The sequence below is a fragment of the Triticum aestivum genome, chromosome 7B, assembly GCF_018294505.1.
Source record: "Triticum aestivum cultivar Chinese Spring chromosome 7B, IWGSC CS RefSeq v2.1, whole genome shotgun sequence".
Lineage (NCBI taxonomy): Eukaryota > Viridiplantae > Streptophyta > Magnoliopsida > Poales > Poaceae > Triticum > Triticum aestivum.
In genome coordinates this window covers 594,596,794-594,617,089 of record NC_057813.1, presented here as the reverse complement: position 1 = coordinate 594,617,089, position 20,296 = coordinate 594,596,794, and the positions used below count along the sequence as shown (strand labels likewise).

The 20,296-nt window shown below is 46.0% G+C and overlaps 1 protein-coding gene across 1 annotated transcript; it reads right to left on the bottom strand.

The window, feature by feature from the left end:
* Nucleotides 1-3,979: 3,979 nt before the first annotated feature.
* On the bottom strand, nucleotides 3,980-6,128 carry LOC123158220 (receptor-like protein 2). Its single transcript, XM_044576299.1, has one exon. It carries the CDS (start codon nucleotides 6,126-6,128, stop codon nucleotides 4,029-4,031), a length of 2,100 nt encoding a protein of 699 aa, XP_044432234.1. The 3' UTR covers nucleotides 3,980-4,028.
* Between the last annotated feature and the right edge of the window lie 14,168 nt (nucleotides 6,129-20,296).

The window sequence follows — 20,296 nt, the reverse complement described above, 5'->3', positions numbered from 1 at the left end:
TCTACACAAACTAGTGTGTCACAATGATGTGTTTTTCAACATCACGACGAGTAGTGTCTATGCATCATGACATTTTTATTTTATACACAAACTTCATGAGTTGTAACTTTACTACTTATGCTGTTTTTTTGCCTCTAGCTATGTACATCATATGAAAATTTCAAGTTACTTATGTTGTCTTTGCCACCATCGACTCGTAACTGGGATCCAACCTTTTTTTCAGTGGCAAGTCCATTGTCCACTCACAACTGGGGTCCAACCTTTTTTTGTCCCAGTTACAAAGTCCACCATCGACTCGCAACTCGGGCCCATCCTTTCTTGTCCGAGTTGCAAGTCCACCCCTCTTGGGGCATAGCATCGAATTGCAAGTCAAGTTGATGCAGGAATGATTGAATCAAAACAGGCGAGATCGGTGATCCTTGTGGAAGGCCGACTTCACTGTTTGAGTAGTCATTCCCTTTCTTGTCTCCGAGGGACAGTTGAACGAGCGACTCATGAATGCTACCGGGTCGGACGAGCCAATAACTCGAACGTGTTCGGTCAGTTTTTTGTTTATCTACTACCATAAGCAGGAGCAGTTGCAGGTAAAGAGTGTTGTGAGGGCTTTCATTTGCGCATCAAGGGCAGTTTCTGTTATAGCACTAGAAATCTGAGTGAGTTTTTTTCCCGGAAACTAGTTCTCTATGGCTTAAATGCGCCGCTAGCTTGAGAGAACGCATATATCCCTTTTTTTTTGCTAAATCTCCACAAGCCTTCCCATGCTCGCTAATTGAACCGCCCGTCTTCATCTTAATCCGTCGACTCGTAATTGGGGCGGAGTTTTTTTTGTCCCAATTGCAAGTCCACCGTTGACTCGCAAATGGGGCTTAGTTTTTTTAGTCCCAATTGCAAGTCGACCCTCGACTCACAACTCAAGCCCGATCTTTTTTTTTTGTCCAAGTTGCAAGTCCACCCTCGACTCGCAACGGGGGCCCAACCTTTTTTTTCTCCCAGTTGCAAGTTGAAACTCGAGTTGCAACTAGGGCCTGATCTTTTTTAGTCCTAATTTTGGGTCCACCCTCGACTCGCAACTGGGGTCCGACCTTTTTTTATCCTAGTTGCATGCCCACCCTCGACGGTGAGCAAATCGCAGACGAGCCGACCATAGTAGCTAGGACGTTTTTTGTTTTCTTTTCTTCATGTTTTTTTCTTCACTAGTTTTCCTCTCCTTCTATTTTTTCTATTTTTCAAAAGTCGATCTCATTTTCCATTTTTATTTTATTTTTTATTTTTTGTAAATTCGCAAGTTTAAAAAATGGTCCAAAATTCATAAATTTGTTCAGTTCTGCATAATTGTTCGTATCTATCAATTGTTTTTGGAAATTTCAAAATGTATTCATGTTTTTAAAATATTGTTCGCAAGTTATAAATTGTTCATGTTTTTTGAAAGAAGTTCAAATGTTTGAAACAATGTTCATCTTTTCAAAAATTATTTGCAAATTTCAAATATTGTTCAACATTTTGAAAAAGTGTACACATTTAAAAAAAACATTTTCAGAAAATGTTTGGAAGTTTGTAAAAATATTCTGCTTTCCAAAAAAAATTCTCGATTTTAAAAATGTGTTCTCATTTTTGCAAAAACATATCTCAATTTTTTTATAAAAAAATCGACTCAATTAAAAGATCACAAATTCAAGATATGTTTGAATTTTTTGAATTGTTCAATCTACCGCTGAATATAGTCTTTAGTATTTCATGGTGAAAAGAAGTCACTAATGCTCAATAGCTCTAGTGGCTAGCTACAGGCGTGTCTTATGTTCGATTCTGAGCGACTACATTTCCTTTTTTGGAATTTTTTAAACTGCACTATCCACCATCCTCTTGCTAATGGGCTGGCTTAGTCGGGGGTTCCTTGTATGGTGCTGACAATCAGACACAAAACCCAAATGTTGCACAACCTAACAAAAGAATTGAGACAAACAAACATGCCCAAGAGAAACAAAAAGGAAAAGAGAAACTAACAAAAAGGGCCAAAAAAGTGTTGATGTCATACTTAGATGAGAGGTATTATTTCACATCTAGGTGAGATATAGTCAGACCCCAAAAAATTATATGGCAATAGCAGGATGGCAACAACGGGATGAGTAGTAGCCATAGACGACATTGGAAGGAGCAACATGATAGGATTGTAAGGGGCGGGGCGATTTCGCCTCCACCATGCCACCCTCGGTCGGCAGGACCACCAACATCGAGTGGATCCTCTTCTTTTAAATGTTTCATTGAGGACGTTGTGTTATTTATTTTTCATTGAGAGACTTATTTTGGACATCCAGGCTCAACTTAACCTCTTCTTTATTTACATGTGCACAACCCTTACAAAGACAGATGATTTATCACGATTTATTCTCTGACCTGAAGCATTACAATAAGCATCCAAAAGGCGTGATGCTCCCCCCCACCCCCCTTGCTTGCTTTAAAGAAACAACGTGTTATCACCTGCAAAAGAAAAGGTGATTCACATGTGTCACGATTGAGCCAGTTTCATAACATTGAGCATCTGCTTCCAACAAGAAAAGATAGGGTGAACATTTTCTCTAGATGGTTTACAATTTTCTACTCTCTTTTCATTGAACATGACTGAAAAGGAAACTGAGCTTAGCATGCCATAACCACAGATATCCGCTGCAGTGAAAAGCCCATTTTTTCATGATTGCCTAAAATAGGCATATCCAATCGTGTAAGCTTTCATCATATATTTAACTTTAGAGCGCAAAGATCTGTGTTTTTGTGCCTTTTTTCTTCATAAAGTGCAAAAAACTCATAAGAAGAAATAATGCTATCAGTCATTTCGCCGTTCCAGGTCTGGGAAGTCCTGCCCCTTCTAGGCCTCCAGCATCGAATCGGTTACACAAAATCGCACGGCCCGATCTCCTTTGTCCAACAACATGACAATCCCTCCATGGCCTATTTCTCTTTCGCAGCCGCACGTCCGCGGCGGGGCCTCCTATATGGGCGCGGTGCGTGCCAGGGGTCATGCGAACGCACACTGCGTCAGTTTGGGCTGGCCCATTTGCAGGGATGGACGCCCCCTTTTTTTCTACGTTAAAATAATTTGGGAGTACTAAAGATTCTAAAATTTCAAAAAATTGTGAATTGTTAAAAATAGTTCTTGAATTAAAAAAATCCGTGATTTCAGAAGAATGAACATTTTTTATTTTGATGAAAAGTTTTTATGAGCATTTTTTAATAATGATTTTTTGTATTTAATGAACATTTTTTAACCTAGAACGTACGGCGAGATTCCCCGTCCGCGGCGGCCGTCCGGGTACGGCGTGCGTGTTCCATTTACCCGTTGAGCCCTCGCCACTCGTTCTACCCGGCCGGCTTCGCGCCGCCGCCTCGGTACCGTGCGCAGCAGAGCGTAGCGGCGGTTTCCCCCACGAGCTCTCCCTCGCGCATGAGCGGGGCTTTCGCGGCTCCGACGACCGACGCGGGCAACACGGGCGAGCGGTCCAAATCGTAGGTACGCGATTCTCTGGTGTACCCAAATCCCCCCCTATATTGTTCTTTGGTCGATTTCTGTGGAAAGCGTTGAGTCCTAGCTACATAGAGGATTTAAACATTTAGCTGCTTTAGAACATTGATGAAATGCGTGAAGACACATTTAGTACGTAGGTACTACTACTTCATATACTGGCAGTGATACTGATAAGGAAATTGGTTAAATTTTTATGAACATACTGACAGTGCTAGAAAGTACATTACACCCTAGATCGATCGAAGTCTACACATCTAATCTCATGCGATTTTTGCATCGCAGAGCAGAATTGGGAACGACCTGAAGCAATACAGTGTTAAGCCACATCCAGTACAAGAGGGAGGAAAAGCACAATGTTCAAAGTATCAGATCTTCAGCACCGTGTCCGTTGAGAACTTAAACATCTTCATCCCCGCCTGCTTCGAAGGGGAACTACATTTTCAGTGTGATCATAGTATACTAACCGTGCAATAAGGAAACACACAAGCAATGCAAGAGCAATGAGTCCTCCCTAGGTGATTCCAATGACTAGCGCAAAGCACAAGTTGTGACGCCGTGAAGCAGAGGTTTGATCTGTTGCCGTGGAGGTGCAATCGAGGCTGAGCATAGGTCCACATAGCTTTGGATTCCCACTGTAGCTGGAATTTGAGAATGTATGAAACTGTCCTCCTGTTGGAACTGGTCCTTCTAGCCTGTTGCTGGAAACATCAAATGTAGGAAGGAAGTGCAAATCATTCAGTGCAGATGGTATTGCACCTGTGAGCTGGTTGTCCGACAGATCAAGCATTTGCAGGTTTGTGAGGTTGCGGATTTCTTGTGGTATTTCACCAGTTAAGCTATTGGAGCTTAAATTGAGGCCGTTGAGCAATTTTAGCTGACCAATCTCAGGGGGAATTATACCAGTGAAATTATTGTTGTCTAGAAACAATATTCTAGGAAAAGCACTGACCATCTGGTATTGACGTGATGGTGTCCAAAATACAGGCAACTCAAGGAACTTCGGGCCCAACTTCGCAACATTTTCCCCTGATAGCAGCATCGGCAACTTTGTCAATGCAATTTCTATATTCCCTGTAAGGTTGTTGCTTGATATGTCTAGGTAGAATAGGAAGCCCAGTTCATCAATCCAGGATGGTATTGGTCCACTGAGTTGGTTTACTGATAAATCTATCATTTTCAATTTTTCAAGCTTTGATATCCAAAGAGGAATTTTCCCAACCAATGAGCAATCATCTATGGTCAGTACCTGAAGATTCTCAAAACCATCAATTGTTTCATCCTGTGGTATGGTTTCACCCTTGAAGTTAGTTCCAATAAGCAGGGAGGTGAGGTTCTTGCAGCTCTTGAGCATCTGAAGTGCATTTGTGATATTTTTAAAAGAGTTGTTGGTAATTGAAAAGAAGGAGAGGGACCTGAGATTGCTTATTCTTGGTGAGAAGTGGCCATGAAAGTTGTTGTAAGCCAGCCGCAGCGCAACTAGATTGCTGCATGAGTAGATACTTTCAGGAATTGGACCAGTGAAGAGGTTTATCGAAAAATCAGCTATCCTCAGATCCAACATGGTGAAATTGACTGTGCTAAGATCCCCGATAAAGCTGTTATTTCTGATGGTAATGTATCTGAGATTTGAGCAGTTACCTAGTGCCGATGGCAGCTCACCAGACATATTGTTGTTGTCCAAGTAGAGTTCCTCCAATGTTCTTAGCTGGCCGACAGAGTCTGGAATCTTGCCACTGAGACCAGTCATTCCAAGATCAAGGACAGTCAGACGGCTTAATTTGACTATGCTGGAACCATCAAGAACACCCTGCAAACCATTGTTGGCCAAAGAGAGGTGCTCCAGTGAGGTAGCATTGAATAGTCCATCGGGGAGAGGTCCGGTAAGGTTGTTGTGGCCAACCTTTAGCACTCTCAGCATGGCGCAACTGCCAAACCCCGGAGAAATATTGCCACTGAATTTGTTATGTGAGAGGTCAAGCATGGCAAATGATGGGCCATTGATGCAGATAGAAGACGATATGGGTCCTTCAAAGCTGTTGTGGCTTGCACTAAGAGCAACCAGACTCTTCGTAGCCTTCCATGTTTTGGACGGGAACGGTCCTGTGAAGGAGTTGCTTGAGATATTCAACACCTTGATAGGAAAACTATGATTTGAGGATTGGATCTCTTGCAGATGACCATCGAGGCGGTTGAAGCTGACATCGAGGAAGACGATGCTTCTGGAGGACAACAATTCCACTGGTAGGCTGCCTTCAAGATAATTGTGGGATAGGTTGAGGTGCAAGAGCCCTGTAAGATTGGCAAGGGATGGTGAGATGGCCCCTCTGAGGCCTTTGGAAGCCAACAAGACATCTGTGACTGTGCCATCACTGCTGCAGACGATGCCTTCCCATTCGCAGCAGTCGGTGCCATTCACCCATGACACGTTGAGACCATCGTTGCCGCACGGCACAAGCCTGCCTAGGAAGTCAGAGAGTGCGGTGCTCTCATGCTCCGTGCAGGAACTTATGGGAGAAGCAAAACAGAGCAGCAGCAGCACAAGAGTGTGGCCATGAAGATGCATGGTTGTTTTCTCCCTTCTGCTTGATGCGAAGCGGAGCTGCTGGGGCATGTGCCTGAAAGCCTTATGGCCACAACGCAGTCTTCCTGCAACAGAATCCATGAGCCATACAAGAACATGGATGGTACAGTAGTTTAGATCAAGAACGGGTTGCTGCCTTTACCCAAACTCGCCGAGGAGCATGTGCAACGAAGGGTAGCTATAATTTCCTTTCCTTCTTTAGCAAATCTTTACTCTTTTTTAGCTCAAGAATGAAAAGAGAAGCAGCGTATACCAACGTTTATTCTACAGCTAACGGCAGGTCCCCCTACTCCGTTGTGGCAGTACTGCTTCCAGGTCTTCCTAATCCCTGGTCGTATGTATAGAAAAACAAACAACTCTGACCATTTCGTTACGCGTGTCGGTAACGACAGACCGTGAGGTGTCGGGGAGCAGGTAAATTCGTTGGAGAGCACCTCCAAGTCAACGTGCCTGTCATAGAACAGGATTAGTTTAGGGGACCTTGATTCATTGCTTACTCAAGCGTGGTGTGCTAGACGATTACAGGGTTTTGGTGGGACAATAGAGCACATCACACTTTGCAGCACAAGTCACCATCGGTAAGTGCATGGTAAGTGCTTAAACCTTTTAAGTAATAAAGCGCCCCTTTTTGAAAAAAGTGCCATTTCGGGAAAAGAAAACAAGAACAGCAGCAACACTTATACGTTTAACTCGCTGCACTGTGCTGCTACTGCTGCTCTCTGGCTCTACTCTGCTCCACCGGGTTGCGCCACGGTGATGCTCGGTTGGTTCGGTTGATGCTGTTTAGGTTCTCTACCTAGCTCGCCTCTGGTTGGCTTTGTAAATGTTGCTATTGCTCTCGGTTTTCTCAGGATTACAGAGGCAGAGGAGAAACTGCAACACCTGTGAATGCTGTCGACGTTTTCCTGTAATTGAGTTGGTTTTGAATGAAGTTGTATACTGTGAATTCAGATGATGTACCAGTGGATCTATGTCAATAAATATGTGAACTCAATGCAGTAAACACCATTGTTGTAAGTATTTATTTTCTCTGCAATGTGGCATGAAATTGGCACCAATTGTATTGAACGAAATTTGCAGGAGTTGCAAAATTCAGAGAGCAAGTGCACATGAGCTTTTTGGTGCCCTCCTGATACGACAAATAAATTCAGAGAGCAAGTGCACATATCTGTTTTTCCTGAACAACAACAGGCCCTTGGAACGGTTCGAGCATAAAAGCATTCCTCTTGGTGTAATCTTGTGCCTGGTATTATCCATGAAAAGATGTTCACAGGAGGGAGCATACATCAGATGAAAACATAGAAAGAGATCAGTGGCAGATGTGTGCATTAATCAGATCCAACGCCATTAAATTTACCAAAATCCCTTGCATTAATGGTTCAACTGTTATTAGGAGGGAACATAGTGGCAAATGCTTGCATACATCAGATGAAAACATAGAAATAGAGCTAGTGGCAAATGCTTGCATACATCAGATCAAATGCTTTTACTGTATCTAAAACAATCCATTGCATTAATTGATCAATTGTGATCATAATGCACACTAATTAATCGCCAAATTCAGAATCTCACTCGCACTACTGGAAAACTTGTAGCTACACACTTGCGACTAGATTACATAGTTGACAACTTGTATCTTATCCATCCCTTCCTTTGCTTCCTCTGATTTTCTCAGCTACTGGAAAACTGCTGACTCTGCTTCCTCTGATGTAAGATTACCACCAACACCAAGAAGCTTGCACTGCTGATGATTCCTTCCTCTGCTTCCATCACCTGAGCACTCATCCCGTCGACGAGCCATCTCCATGAGCTGAGCTTGAGCACGCCATGCTTCTTGTCTTGCTTGGTGCAGCTCCCCACGGGACTTGGCCACGTCGGAGGGATCAATGTATGGGTCGTTGAACTGCACCGTGTCCACCATCTGCTCCACCTTTCGCCGGGCCTCCGCTCTGCTGCGCTCGATGTCCCGCCGACGGCTGGCCTCTTCTTCGGCGGCAGGGTGAGCCCAATCCATGTCCATCATCCGCTCTTTGGCGGCAGCGTGAGCCATGGCGAGGCGAGCGTTCTCGATCAGTTGGCGCATGCTGATCGGCGGCTTGGATTGCGTCGCGCTCGCGGGAGATTCGGCGACCTGGTTCTTGATCACGGAGGCGTGGAGGCACGTCGGACTCCTCGGATCGTTGCCGCTGCTGGGACACTGAATCTTGCTGCTGTTCTTGATGTTGGCGGGGGCTGTCACATGGAGCTCGTCCCCGGAGCTGGCACCGCATACGCGCTTCGGCGCCGGCGGCTGCCCGTCGCGCACGGACACGGGCTGCTTCGGCGTCTTGGCAGCAGCGGGGTTGGCCATCGAGGCAGGGTTTAGGCGCACGCGGGAGCAACTGGAGTGCAGGTCAGCGGCGGCGGCGGCGCTACGGCGCTGGAGCAGAGACGGGGGAACCACCGTGGTGCCGCCCATGTTCGCGGCCGCGGAGTCGCGAGAGCAACGATCCGGCGGCGGGAGAGAGGAAGAGATTGCGGCGGGAGAGAGCAACGATCAGAGGGCAAGGTCAGATGGAAGAAAACAACGACAACAACACTTCTAGGTCCTGATGCAAAAAATTTACTTTTGCCCAGCTACTTTTTTAAAGATATAAACATGTGTATTACATATTTTGTTTTCAAAATTACAATTCTTTTTTTGCGGGGTTTCAAAATTACAATTCGAAAAATATTATTTTAATTATACAATCATTTCAATAATTATACGCACATTTGTATAGTTCAATGTTTGTATACTTAAAAAAAATTCATATTTAAAATATTCAATCATGGCTAATATTTAAGAGGGGCGATTTGGCTCCTGAGCTCATCTACACTCGCCATGAACAGTAAAATCAAAAAAATACTAGAAAAAATCAAAAGGCAAAATCTGAATTTTTGTTTGCATGGAAGATGTTTCAGGGCATGAGGATCCTGCAAAATTTCAGCTCATTTCGACATCTAAAGAGGTCTCAGCAAAAAAGACAAATTTGGGGTATATGAAAAAGTGTATTGTTTGGACCGATTTTGTTTTTTATAAGAGCTACACATATGTCCAAACGATCTAAAATTCGACACAGACCTAAGGCGCTGAAACATCTACCGTGCAAAAAAAGGTGATTTTTTTTATTTTTTTATTCTATAGTTCATAGGGTGCAGATGAGCTCGAGCTCAGAAATGAATATTTGCTAATATTAAAGTTATGTAACTTTTTTGAATACAAGTCATGTATAAAACTTTTACACAAGTGAACATTCATAAATATTTCGTAAATGTTTGGGTTCATCATTTTGTACAATTTAAATATAAGCTGCAAGTGTATATTTTTTGATTCATTAAACATATTTATTTAATAAACATTTTCAATGTACGTATTTACTAAATATTTTTATATAATACACACGTTTATATTTAAATGTTTTTATTTACTAATCATCATTTGCATCTATAGTATTTTTAACACATAAATATTTGAACATATTTATTACTTATGTTTTACAAATATCTTAAATGTTTTTATTACTTATGTTTTACTAAATATTATATATAATACACATGTTTTTTATGTAATAATCATTATTTGTATGTTTTGACACACAAATATTTGAAAATAATTTTATTACTTATGTTTTATAAAAATCTTTTAAAAAATAGTGCCCGCACAATGGGCCGTATTATCCACATACCAATTAAGATCCACATGAACCCTCGTCAAGTGTACATATTTGTTCGTTATCCATATTGACCTGAATGTTCTAGTGGCTACACGTTTCATGTTGAATAAATTTTTGGCTGGTTCGAGTCCTGGCAAACGCCTTTTGTTGGTTAATTTTCGCATATTGTATAGTATTTGTGGTCATGTTTTTCTATAATAGAAAAATGTGAGGGTGTTTAATTTGTCCAAAAATGCGTCTCTGTGGTTGACTTTTTCCACAAATAAGAAGATTTGGTGTTTTGTGTAAAAATACATCACTGGCAAGTGGGGGATACACATGGATACGCCCGCGTACGCGTAGTGTGGCCGTATCTGCATATTTGGGTCAAATTAGGTTACCACAAAACTGTATTTTTAAAATTCTAACACCAAACTAAACATGCGACGCAAGTTCTAAGACTCCCGGTGATATTACCTCTTAAGCTTAACAATTAGGGGTGAAGCGGTCCAATGATTTGGAGGAGGCTGTGGTGGTTGGCAAATGGCATGGCTTGTCAGGATACAGGGATCAGATAGCATTGCCCTTCTCCACGTGAGAATTTACAAAGCATTTAATGAAGGGGAGAGGGAGGCAAGAGTTAGGTGGGAGGAGGAAGAACCCTTTTCTTTTATAGTTCCCCCTCCAAATCTAACCATTAGAAAAAAAAGCCCTGAAGCGGTACAACCGCTTCAGATAGTGCTGCTTCTTAGAGGTGCACGTCGGTCGTTAGCTATCTCTACCACTAGGCTGCGAGCCACGCATGAGAGAGGGCAGCGTGCCACACCATGGTGCTCTTCCGGGGGGTGGAGCATTGCTGCCAGGATGTGACCAACACCGCCTTAGATGGGCATGCCGTTGGAGGCTGCGGATGCAACCACAACCATCCACATCCAGGAAAAAAAAGAAGGGAGAGGACGAGTCCGTCTCTGCTTAGAGCTTCCTCCGCCCGGAATCTAGTGCATTGATCCGCGACCGATCTCATTTTAAGAGAGTTAATTACACAAAACTACCACATTTGTCGCCAGGTTTACAGAAAATCACCTAGTCGCTAATTTACTGCAAAATTCATCATGTTTCTACTTTTTGCAGAAAACACTGGACGGGGGATTAACCCGTTTGATCACTTTCTGACAAGTAGGGCCGGATTGTAAGGAGCTGCCTTGTCAAAGAGTTAACATACACACCCTGGATCTAAAATAAAAAAGCAATCGGTCACTGGTATGGATTTTTGATTGATTGACCGTGGATGCGAACGCTCGTGTCCTTTTCCGTGTGTCCTCCTTGTGTGATTGAAAATTGTGCCCAGTCTCAAGTTCTCGTTGTTCCTACTTGGAGTATGATCAATCTGCTCAATTGATTGATTTTCTTCCTTTGCCAGAGTATGTTTGTGGCTTTCAATTGTTTAATCGATGGAGGCTGATGTCGTGTTCTTTCATCGATTCTTCTTCTTTGATCTTGGCCAGGGGGTGTTTTATCTGCATGGCCAAATCACTCATTTTGGAAATCAGCAAGTGTTGATAACATGTTCAAAGTAAAACTGAGAATAGATGAATGAATCAACTGCCAAAGATTTCACTGATCTAATGGTATATATACAAGCCAAGGGGATGCCTTGAGAGATGTCGGTTACATGTTGTCTGAGAGAAGGAGAAGGGACATATCCGAAGTGAAGTGTCCCTACAGAGAGGTAACTGTTAGGTGTATGGACACACTAATGACAGTTCGTAGTAACGATTCATTAATTAGCATGTGCTAATTTATTCCTAACACCGAGAAAACACACCTAGGTTATACTCATGAGAACGCACCTGACTTAGGGAAATGGCCCCCGCGTCCTTCACTCAGACGATTCAGGTGGCGACTAGGGTTTCCACGCATGCCGCCACCCCCTCCCCTTCCTCCTCGCCGCCACCCGAAGTGTTCGTCAGGCAAGCTCGGGAGGATGCCGGTGAAGGTGGTGGCGAGGCCTTCATCGCTCCGTCTCGTGCGGAGGTCTCCGGGATCTAGGGGATGACCCTTGCTGGTGCAGCGACAGCGTCCAGGCGGCGGGCGTCATTCATGAGGGGCTTTGGTTAACGTCTTCATCCTCTCGGGAGGAGAGACGGCGGCGGGCGGCAGCTGCAATGCGGAGCTTTTCTTCCCGTCACATCTGAGGTGTGCGTTCCCCTTTGCCTCTATCTTCCCTACCGGTTCCAGATGTTTGTGGCAATTTGTCATCAGCTATGGAGCTCGGCGGGTGTCGGTGGTTTGTTCGGGACCGGCGGAAATTAACCTTGGTCGATAATTGCGCCTCGACAACGATGATGCTCTGAGGCACTGTTCTTCCTCCTTGGAGGCGTGCCTGAGGTCTCCTACATCCACCCTCGACCAACTGCCTGGACGAAAGTCCAATCCTTTGTGGATTGGGTGACATTGACGCACTGCATGCCGTGCCCTCCATGGAGGTGTCGCCTTGGGTACGTTTTGGGCTCTCTAAGAGGGGAGCTGTAGGGTGAGCTTTGGGTGGCTCTAGTTCTCGAGCGGTGGGGGTTTGGCGGCGGGCGCCCTGATCTTCTCATAGGTAGTGTTCTCTGGCGGTGTGTGTGGATTTGTCCAGCAGTACGACGTCTTCGTTTTGATGGACAGGAAAAGGTTTCCCTTCTCGGCGCCTGCCATGTGTCACTGGCCGGGGGGCTCCCGGTTCTTCTCTTCGGTGCTCGATGTGTCTGCCTCATCTCTCCTCTCTCGTTTTGTGGTGGCTTTCCCGCTGCGCTCTGGTGTCCAAGATCTTTGGCGATGTGGTCGAGCTGGCATGCTCTCTTTGTCAAGGTTATCCTTCTCTAGGGCTACTTTGGGTCATGAGTTTAGCACCTCTCTTTCTCTCGGGTCAGCGTTCCTCATGTCCGACAGTTCAGCGCCTTTTGAACCAAGGCGAGAGGGTAGGGTCCATATGCGACATGAGTACTGATACGTCTCCAACGTATCTATAATTGTTTATGTATTCATGCCATGTTTATAATATTTTTACATGATTTTGGTATGATTTGGTTAGAACTAACTCGGACTGACGCTGTTTTCAGCAGAACTAGCGTGGTGTTGTTTTTGTGCAGAAATAAATGTTCTCGGAATGCGCTAAAAATCAACGGAATTTTTTTTGGAAAAAATAAAAAATACTGGAACGAAGAGTTACCGGAGGGGAGTCCCGTGGGCCCCACGAGGGTGGAGGGTGCCCCCCAGGACGCGCCCCCTGCCTCGTGGACTCCCTATGGCCCCCCCTGACTTGTTCTCGACGCCAACCTCCCCTATAAATCCCCAAACCTCCAGAACATAACCTAGATCGGGAGTTCCGCCGCCGCAAGCCTCTGTAGCCACCAAAAACTAATCGGGGACCCTGTTCCGGCACCCTGCCGGAGGGGGGATCCATCACCGGTGGCCATTTTCATCATCCCCGCGCTCTCCATGATGAGGAGGGAGTAGTTCACCCTCAGGGCTGAGGGTATGTACCAGTAGCTATGTGTTTGATCTCTCTCTCTCGTGTTCTTGATTTGGCACGATCTTGATGTACCATGAGCTTTGCTATTATAGTTGGATCTTATGATGTTTCTCCCCCTCTACCTTCTTGTAATGGATTGAGTTTTCCCTTTGAAGTTATCTTATCGGATTGAGTCTTTAAGGATTTGAGGACACTTGATGTATGTCTTGCGTGGGATACCCATGGTGACAATGGGGTATTCTATTGATTCACTTGATGTATGTTTTGGTGATCAACTTGCGGGTTTCGTGACCTTGGGAATCTATGCATAGGGGTTGGCACACGTTTTTGTCTTGACTCTCCGGTAGAAACTTTGGGGCACTCTTTGAAGTTCTTTTTGTTGGTTTGAATAGAAGAATCTGAGATTGTGTGATGCATATCGAATAATCATACCCGCGGATACTTGTGGTGACATTGGAGTATCTAGGTGACATTAGGGTTTTGGTTGATATGTGTCTTAAGGTGTTATTTTACTAGGAACTCTAGGGCTGTTTGTGACACTTATAGGAATAGCCCAATAGATTGATCAGAAAGAATAACTTTGAGGTGCTTTCGTACCCTACAATAATCTCTTCGTTTGTTCTCCGCTATTAGTGACTTTGGAGTGACTCTTTGTTGCATGTTGAGGGATAGTTATATGATCCAATTATGTTATTATTTTTTGAGAGAACTTGCACTAGTGAAAGTATGAACCCTAGGGCTTGTTTCGAAGCATTGCAATACCGTTTTCGCTCACTTTTACCACTTGTTACCTTGCTGTTTTTATATTTTCAGATTATAAAAACCTAGATCTACCATCCATATTGCCCTTGTATCACCATCTCTTCGCCGAACTAGTGCACCTATACAATTTACCATTGTAGTGAGTGTGTTGGGGACACAAGAGACTCTTTGCTATTTGGTTGCAGGGTTGTTTGAGAGAGACCATCTTTATCCTACGCCTCCCACGGATTGATAAACCTTAGGTCATCCACTTGAGGGAAATTTGCTACTGTCCTATAAACCTCTGCACTTGGAGGCCCAACAACGTCTAGAAGAAGAAGGTTGCATAGTAGACATCAAGTACATGACGGTGTCCACTACAAAAAAAAAGACACATCCGTGACATTTTGGGCCGAACGAAAAAAAATTCTGTCATACTTATGACACTTCTATGACGATAATTGTGACAAAACCCGGTATCATTATAGATGTGGTGGGCTCCTACTTCTATGACAAAAAATCATGACAGAAAATGGGCTTTTCGTCCTGGGCGGGCCGGAGACGCAGCTGCATGACATTCTTTGGGCCGTCCATGACGGAAAAAACCGTGGTAGAAGCAAGGGCGAGGAAAATTTCGGCGAGTTCCCGGTTACGGTGGGTGGTCGGGGCCGAGCAATACGTGTTTCTCTCGTACACGTATGCACGTGTGTGCGAGGCGTTGGGCTGTAACTGAACCCGAGCGAGGCATTGGGCTCTAACTGAACCCGAGTGATTGCATTGCAGGCTACGCGTTACTGAACCCGAGCGATCGATTGATGGCTGTTAACTAAACCCGATTGAGCGATTCCTTCGCTACTACTGCTAACTGAAGCGGATCGATGCTGCCTCTGGATGAACAGTGAGCGTTGCGGGGGGGGGGGTTGGATGAAAAGTGAGCAGTGGGGTGGATGAACAGGACCCCGTGGTGTTGCCTCTGGATGAACAGGACCCCGATCGATCGAGCCGGTTGGGGCTGGATGAACAGGACCCCATGGAGGCCTAGATGAACAGGACGACCCCGTGGAGTGCTGGATGAACAGTAGATGGTGGAGGGGTAGATGAACAGTAGCCCGTGGAGGGGTTGTTGAACAGGAGCCCCTGGAGAGGGGTGGTTGAATAGTAGCTGGTGGAGTAGCGCATGGTGGAGGCTGGATGAACAGGAGCTCGTGGATGAACAGTCGTAGGTGGAGGCTGGAGGAGGTCGACGGTGGATGAACAGTAGCCCGTGGAGGCTGCAGGAGGTCGACGGTGGAGATGAACTGTATCCCGTGGATTCCCATTTTGTGGTATGCCACACCCCTCCCGATGAACATGACCCCCGTTTCGACCGTAGTGCTCCAACACAAGTCCGTTTCCTCTGTTTTGCGGTACACCACACCCCTCCCGATCAACAGGACCCCGTTTCGACCATAGGAGGTCCAACACAAGTCCGTTTCCTCCGTTTTGTGGTACACCAGACCCCTCCCGATGAACAGGATCTCGTTTCGAACGTGGTTGGTCGAACACAAGGCTGTTTCCTCCATTCTGCGGTACGCTAGGCCTCATTTCCATCGCCTGTTCCATCCAAGCCCTCCTGATGAACACGACGACACATTCCGTTCTGACCCAGCCGGTTGGCTCCCCATGAACACGACGACGACACTGTTTCTCCGTTCCGACCCAGCCATGTACACGAGCCCTGGCCATACGTATTCGCGAGTAGGCATTCGAGACCCCGCCCGTATGTACGTGTGTGGCCGTATTTTCTTTCTTGCACACTGGCCACTGTACGTACGTGTACATGCTACGTGCGCGCCTCTACTACGACACGTGCGCGCCTCTATATCGACCAGTATGTACGTACACATTCGCGACCAGAATGACAACGCTACATACGCTTTGACTAGGTGGGTCCTGACTGTCAGGCACTTCCTTGCGTGCGAAGATGTAGCTGGTGGGTCCCAGCAATCAGGGGAGCGAATCGTTTTTTTGCCCAGACGCACTTTCTTGCGTGCGAAGATGTAGCTGGTGGGTCCCAGCAGTTAGGGGGGCGAATCGTTTTATTTTTGCCCGGGTGCACTTCCTTGCGTGCGAAGATGTAGCTAGTGGGTCCCAGCAGTTAGGAGGGAAACGTTTTTTTCGCGAAATATGGTCGCCCGTCCGGTGGGTCCCCGTTGTCAGGTGGAGGAATAATTATTCTGCGCGTAATAAGGAGGCACTTCCTTGCGGCTGCCGTGGACCCAGCTGTCAGCCTCTTCACGTATAGTACTCTTCCGATGGAAGTCGGTCGTTGACCACATTGACCACACCGTGCCAAGAGCACCACGGCGGTGGGCGACGGCGAGGCCTAGGAAGGGGACGACGCAGAGCCGAGGAAGATGCGGCAGTGGATGCCCACGCGGAGAGGAGTACGAGGGTTCACTAGTTCGGCTGCGGTGTGAGGCTGCCGTCGTCGCAGAATAACACGGGGTGTGGGTGAGTGGAGGGATGGCCTGGCCAACGATGGGAATAGTATGGGGGCGGTGAGGCCTCCGCGGCATCACAGCCGGCCACGGGAGGTAGGAGCAGGCGACACGACCGACGCTGCTTTGGGCGGCTGGAGCAAGAAGACCAGAGGTTGAAGAAGCACTACGGCCGTTGGATGGACATCGTACGGTCACTCGAGCTAGAATCGTGCATATTGACTAAGTTGACAAAGCCCTCCGTCCCCGTCAACTTAGTAGGCCCACTATGCTGGGTCCCAGCTAGCAGGGGGAGTATTCATTTTTTTTGTGCGTAATAAGGAGGCACTTCCTTGCGTGCGAAGATATAGCTGGTGGGTCCGAGCTATCAGCGGCGATAACGTTTTTTCGCGAAATACAGAGGCCCTTTCAGTGGCTCCCAGATGTCAGGTGAAGGAATCATTATTTTGTGCGTAATAAGGAGGCATTTCCTTGCGTGCGCTCGTGGACCCAGCTGTCAGCCTCTCCACGTACAGTCCACTTCAGATGCATGTCGGTCGTTGACCACGTTGACCACGCCACGCCGAGAGCACCAGGGCGATGGATGACGGCGAGGCCTAGGAAGGGAACGACACGGAGCCAAGGAAGACTCGTCAGTTGTTTCCCACACGGAGGGGAGTACGATTGTACGAGGGTTTACTGGTTCGTCTGCCATCGCCGGATAATAACAACAGGTGTGGCTGAATTGAGGGATGGCTAGGCCAGCGATGGGAGTACGGTGGGGCGGTGAGGCCTCCGCGGCAGCATAGCCGGCCGCGGGGAGGAGGGAGCAGGCAGTCCCGACGGCGCTTGTTTGAGCGGCTGGAGCAGGAAGAACAGAGATTGAAGAAGCACGACGGCCGTTGGATGGACTTCCAACAGTCACTGCTTGTGCGAAAGCCTCAAATCTATGAAAAACAACATACATGCCATATGCCATTATTTCTAATAATTTATAGCCCATTTGCTAATTCTTACAGTTTTTTGGAGCATGTATTCTTTTTGTTAGCATTACAACCCATATTGTGGCCACAGTTAAAAAATTATACGAAATTTTGCATATGTTGGCGCGGTGTGAACTGTTTTTAATCCCGAAATTTCGAGTCACATTCAGACTGATTTTAAAAATAAATGTATATCAATATAAAATCCAATAAATTGTCCACGCATAAAAATCAATGCAATTTAAAATCTTGAAATGAAAAAAAAGATATTTGAAACTAATTGCCGGTTTGATGTGTTTTAAAAATGTACAACTCATTTCTCATTATTGATAGGCCATTCTCTCGGCCAGCCGAATGAAGGTCTCCTCGTCTTGAAAGATTTGCAGCCCAACAAGCCTGACAAAGCGACTTACTTGACAAATCACAAAAAAAAAACTGGACTAGCCATTTTCAGAAAGAAAAAAAATACTGGGCTGGTCTGTGGTAAACATAAAAGAAAAGGTTGTCTAGACAGGCCAGAGTGTCCCGCACAGCCCAGTTGACACCCTACTTCCGTCTAAAAAACAAATTAGATAAATGCCACTCCAATTATGGCGATTCTTAAAAATGCCACTGCAATTTCCAAACTTTGAAAAATGCCACTGCAATTTTTGCAAACTTTGAAAAAGGCCACTGCAATTTGCAAACTTTGAAAAATGCCACTCCAGACTTCGAAAAATGCCATAGAAATGGCATGAAATGGCATTTTTCAAAGTTTGGAAATTGCAGTGGCATTTCTCGGAAACACCAGATTTGGAGTGGTATTTATCAAATTAACCCAAAACAAAAATAACTGGGCGAGCTGCTGGGTCCCTAGTGTCAGCCACTCGTTGTGCAATTCTCTCGTTTATTGACTACGTTGACAATGGCATGGGACCCAGATGTCAGAAATCCATTAGGAGGAGCCATTTTTTATTGGCTTGAAAGAAGGAGGCACTTGCTTGCGTACTGCCATGACCTTGGCGGGTCCCTGCTGTCATCCTCTCCACGTACAATCATCTCCTGATTGTGTATGCGTCAACTTGGTAGGCCCACAAGTCATCCTCTAAACCCGTGGAGGACAAATACAACCCATTTAAAAAAATAACAGCCCATTCCATATGTTCAAACGGAATGTTCAACATTCAGAGCAAAGTAACAGGTCTGATCCACATATAGAGTACTGAACTTCCACGTTGACAACCATCATAGCCAAGTTAACTATCTACTCCCACTAATACTCTAGTAGCGTACAAGTACTAACTTACTCTTAGCTAACTAGACGATGTCAGCCGCCATCTGCGGTACACACTAAACGCCGGCACCGGCGTCCTTCGCCTCGCCTCGGACTTGCCAGAGGTGCGATAGGGTGCGTTGCTCGCGCGCGTTGTGTGGCACCCCGGCTCAGAGAAACCAGAACGCCCCGTATTCCAGCCCAGAGATCGAGGAGAAGTCTCTGGAATACGGCACTACTTGACATAGAACAAATCAGCTCTTATTACAAGAATGAATACAAAGGTCTGATGTTACAAAGATTCACATCAGCATCGCGACACTACGCCTGCGATACTACACTTGCTCTATGCTAGCAGTGGAACAACTCGTAGTAGCGGAAATCTTCTAGCAGCGGAACAACGACGAAGGTGGTGAACTCCGCTCCGCAGGGACTCTAGCTGGGACACGATCTAGCTCACACGAACGGAAACCACGACAAGCAATCAAGCAATCACGGCATCACCTGCAATCTGGCATGGCACGCCAGGTCAGTACATTGAATGTACTTGCAAGCTCACAACAACCAAAAACATCAAGGCAAGACAACAACATAGCATTAAGCAGGTTAATTAAATTAACAACTACCATGATACAACAGCAACTCCTAAGCATAATATGAAACTACTACAATACTGATAAATCACCATCTCCAATCTCCATAACCATATCTCTCTTGGCTAACCGGCCAAGCAATATACCATCTCGATCACCTCGTGATCAAAACCAAACTGTAACCGTGATCCTTACGGCGATCACAACCCGACCAATAAATGGCCTGTGATCCTTACGACGATCACAACTCGACCAATAAATGGCCCGTGATCATTAAGGCGATCACAACCCGACCAATAAATGGCCCGTGATCCTTACGACAATCACAACCCGACCAATGAATGGCCTGTGATCCTCACGACGATCACAACCACGACCAATACTTGGCCAATCTGTACTACTCCAAATATCCACATATCCATCACCTATAAGTCATTCCGTCATGTGAGTGTTGATCGAACGGTGTACCCTAGTATGAACCCATGCCCATGACCGAGGACGCGTCTATCACTAGATTAAACACACACACACACACTCTGCAGAGGTAGCACACTGTGCCCACACCACAGAACACATGGCCTTGCACTCCCATTCAGGTGGACCAACGGCGTTTCGACAAAACCGATCTACTGCCATGACACTCTCCCGGCCACTCCGACTCACTCCCCTCCGGGCTAAGTCATGGGTGGTCCCGTGTCTACCTCAAGACACCTCGACCACCGTCGTGGCCCATCCCACACGGGGACACGGATCCAAAACTCAAACAACGGGCACACAAGGCTTATGTCCTCCTACCTGATCAGGGTAGCGCACGCCCATAACCTTCCCTCGTTAGAGGCACCGGCGAGAGACACGACAATAGACCGCATTAGGGCCGTCTCATACCGGCAAATGTGGTTGCACTGGAAAAGTCCGTTTTGGCGGCACCTGACCGAATTTATCCCCAAAAATATAACCATGATAACTGATACTCCGATGTCAA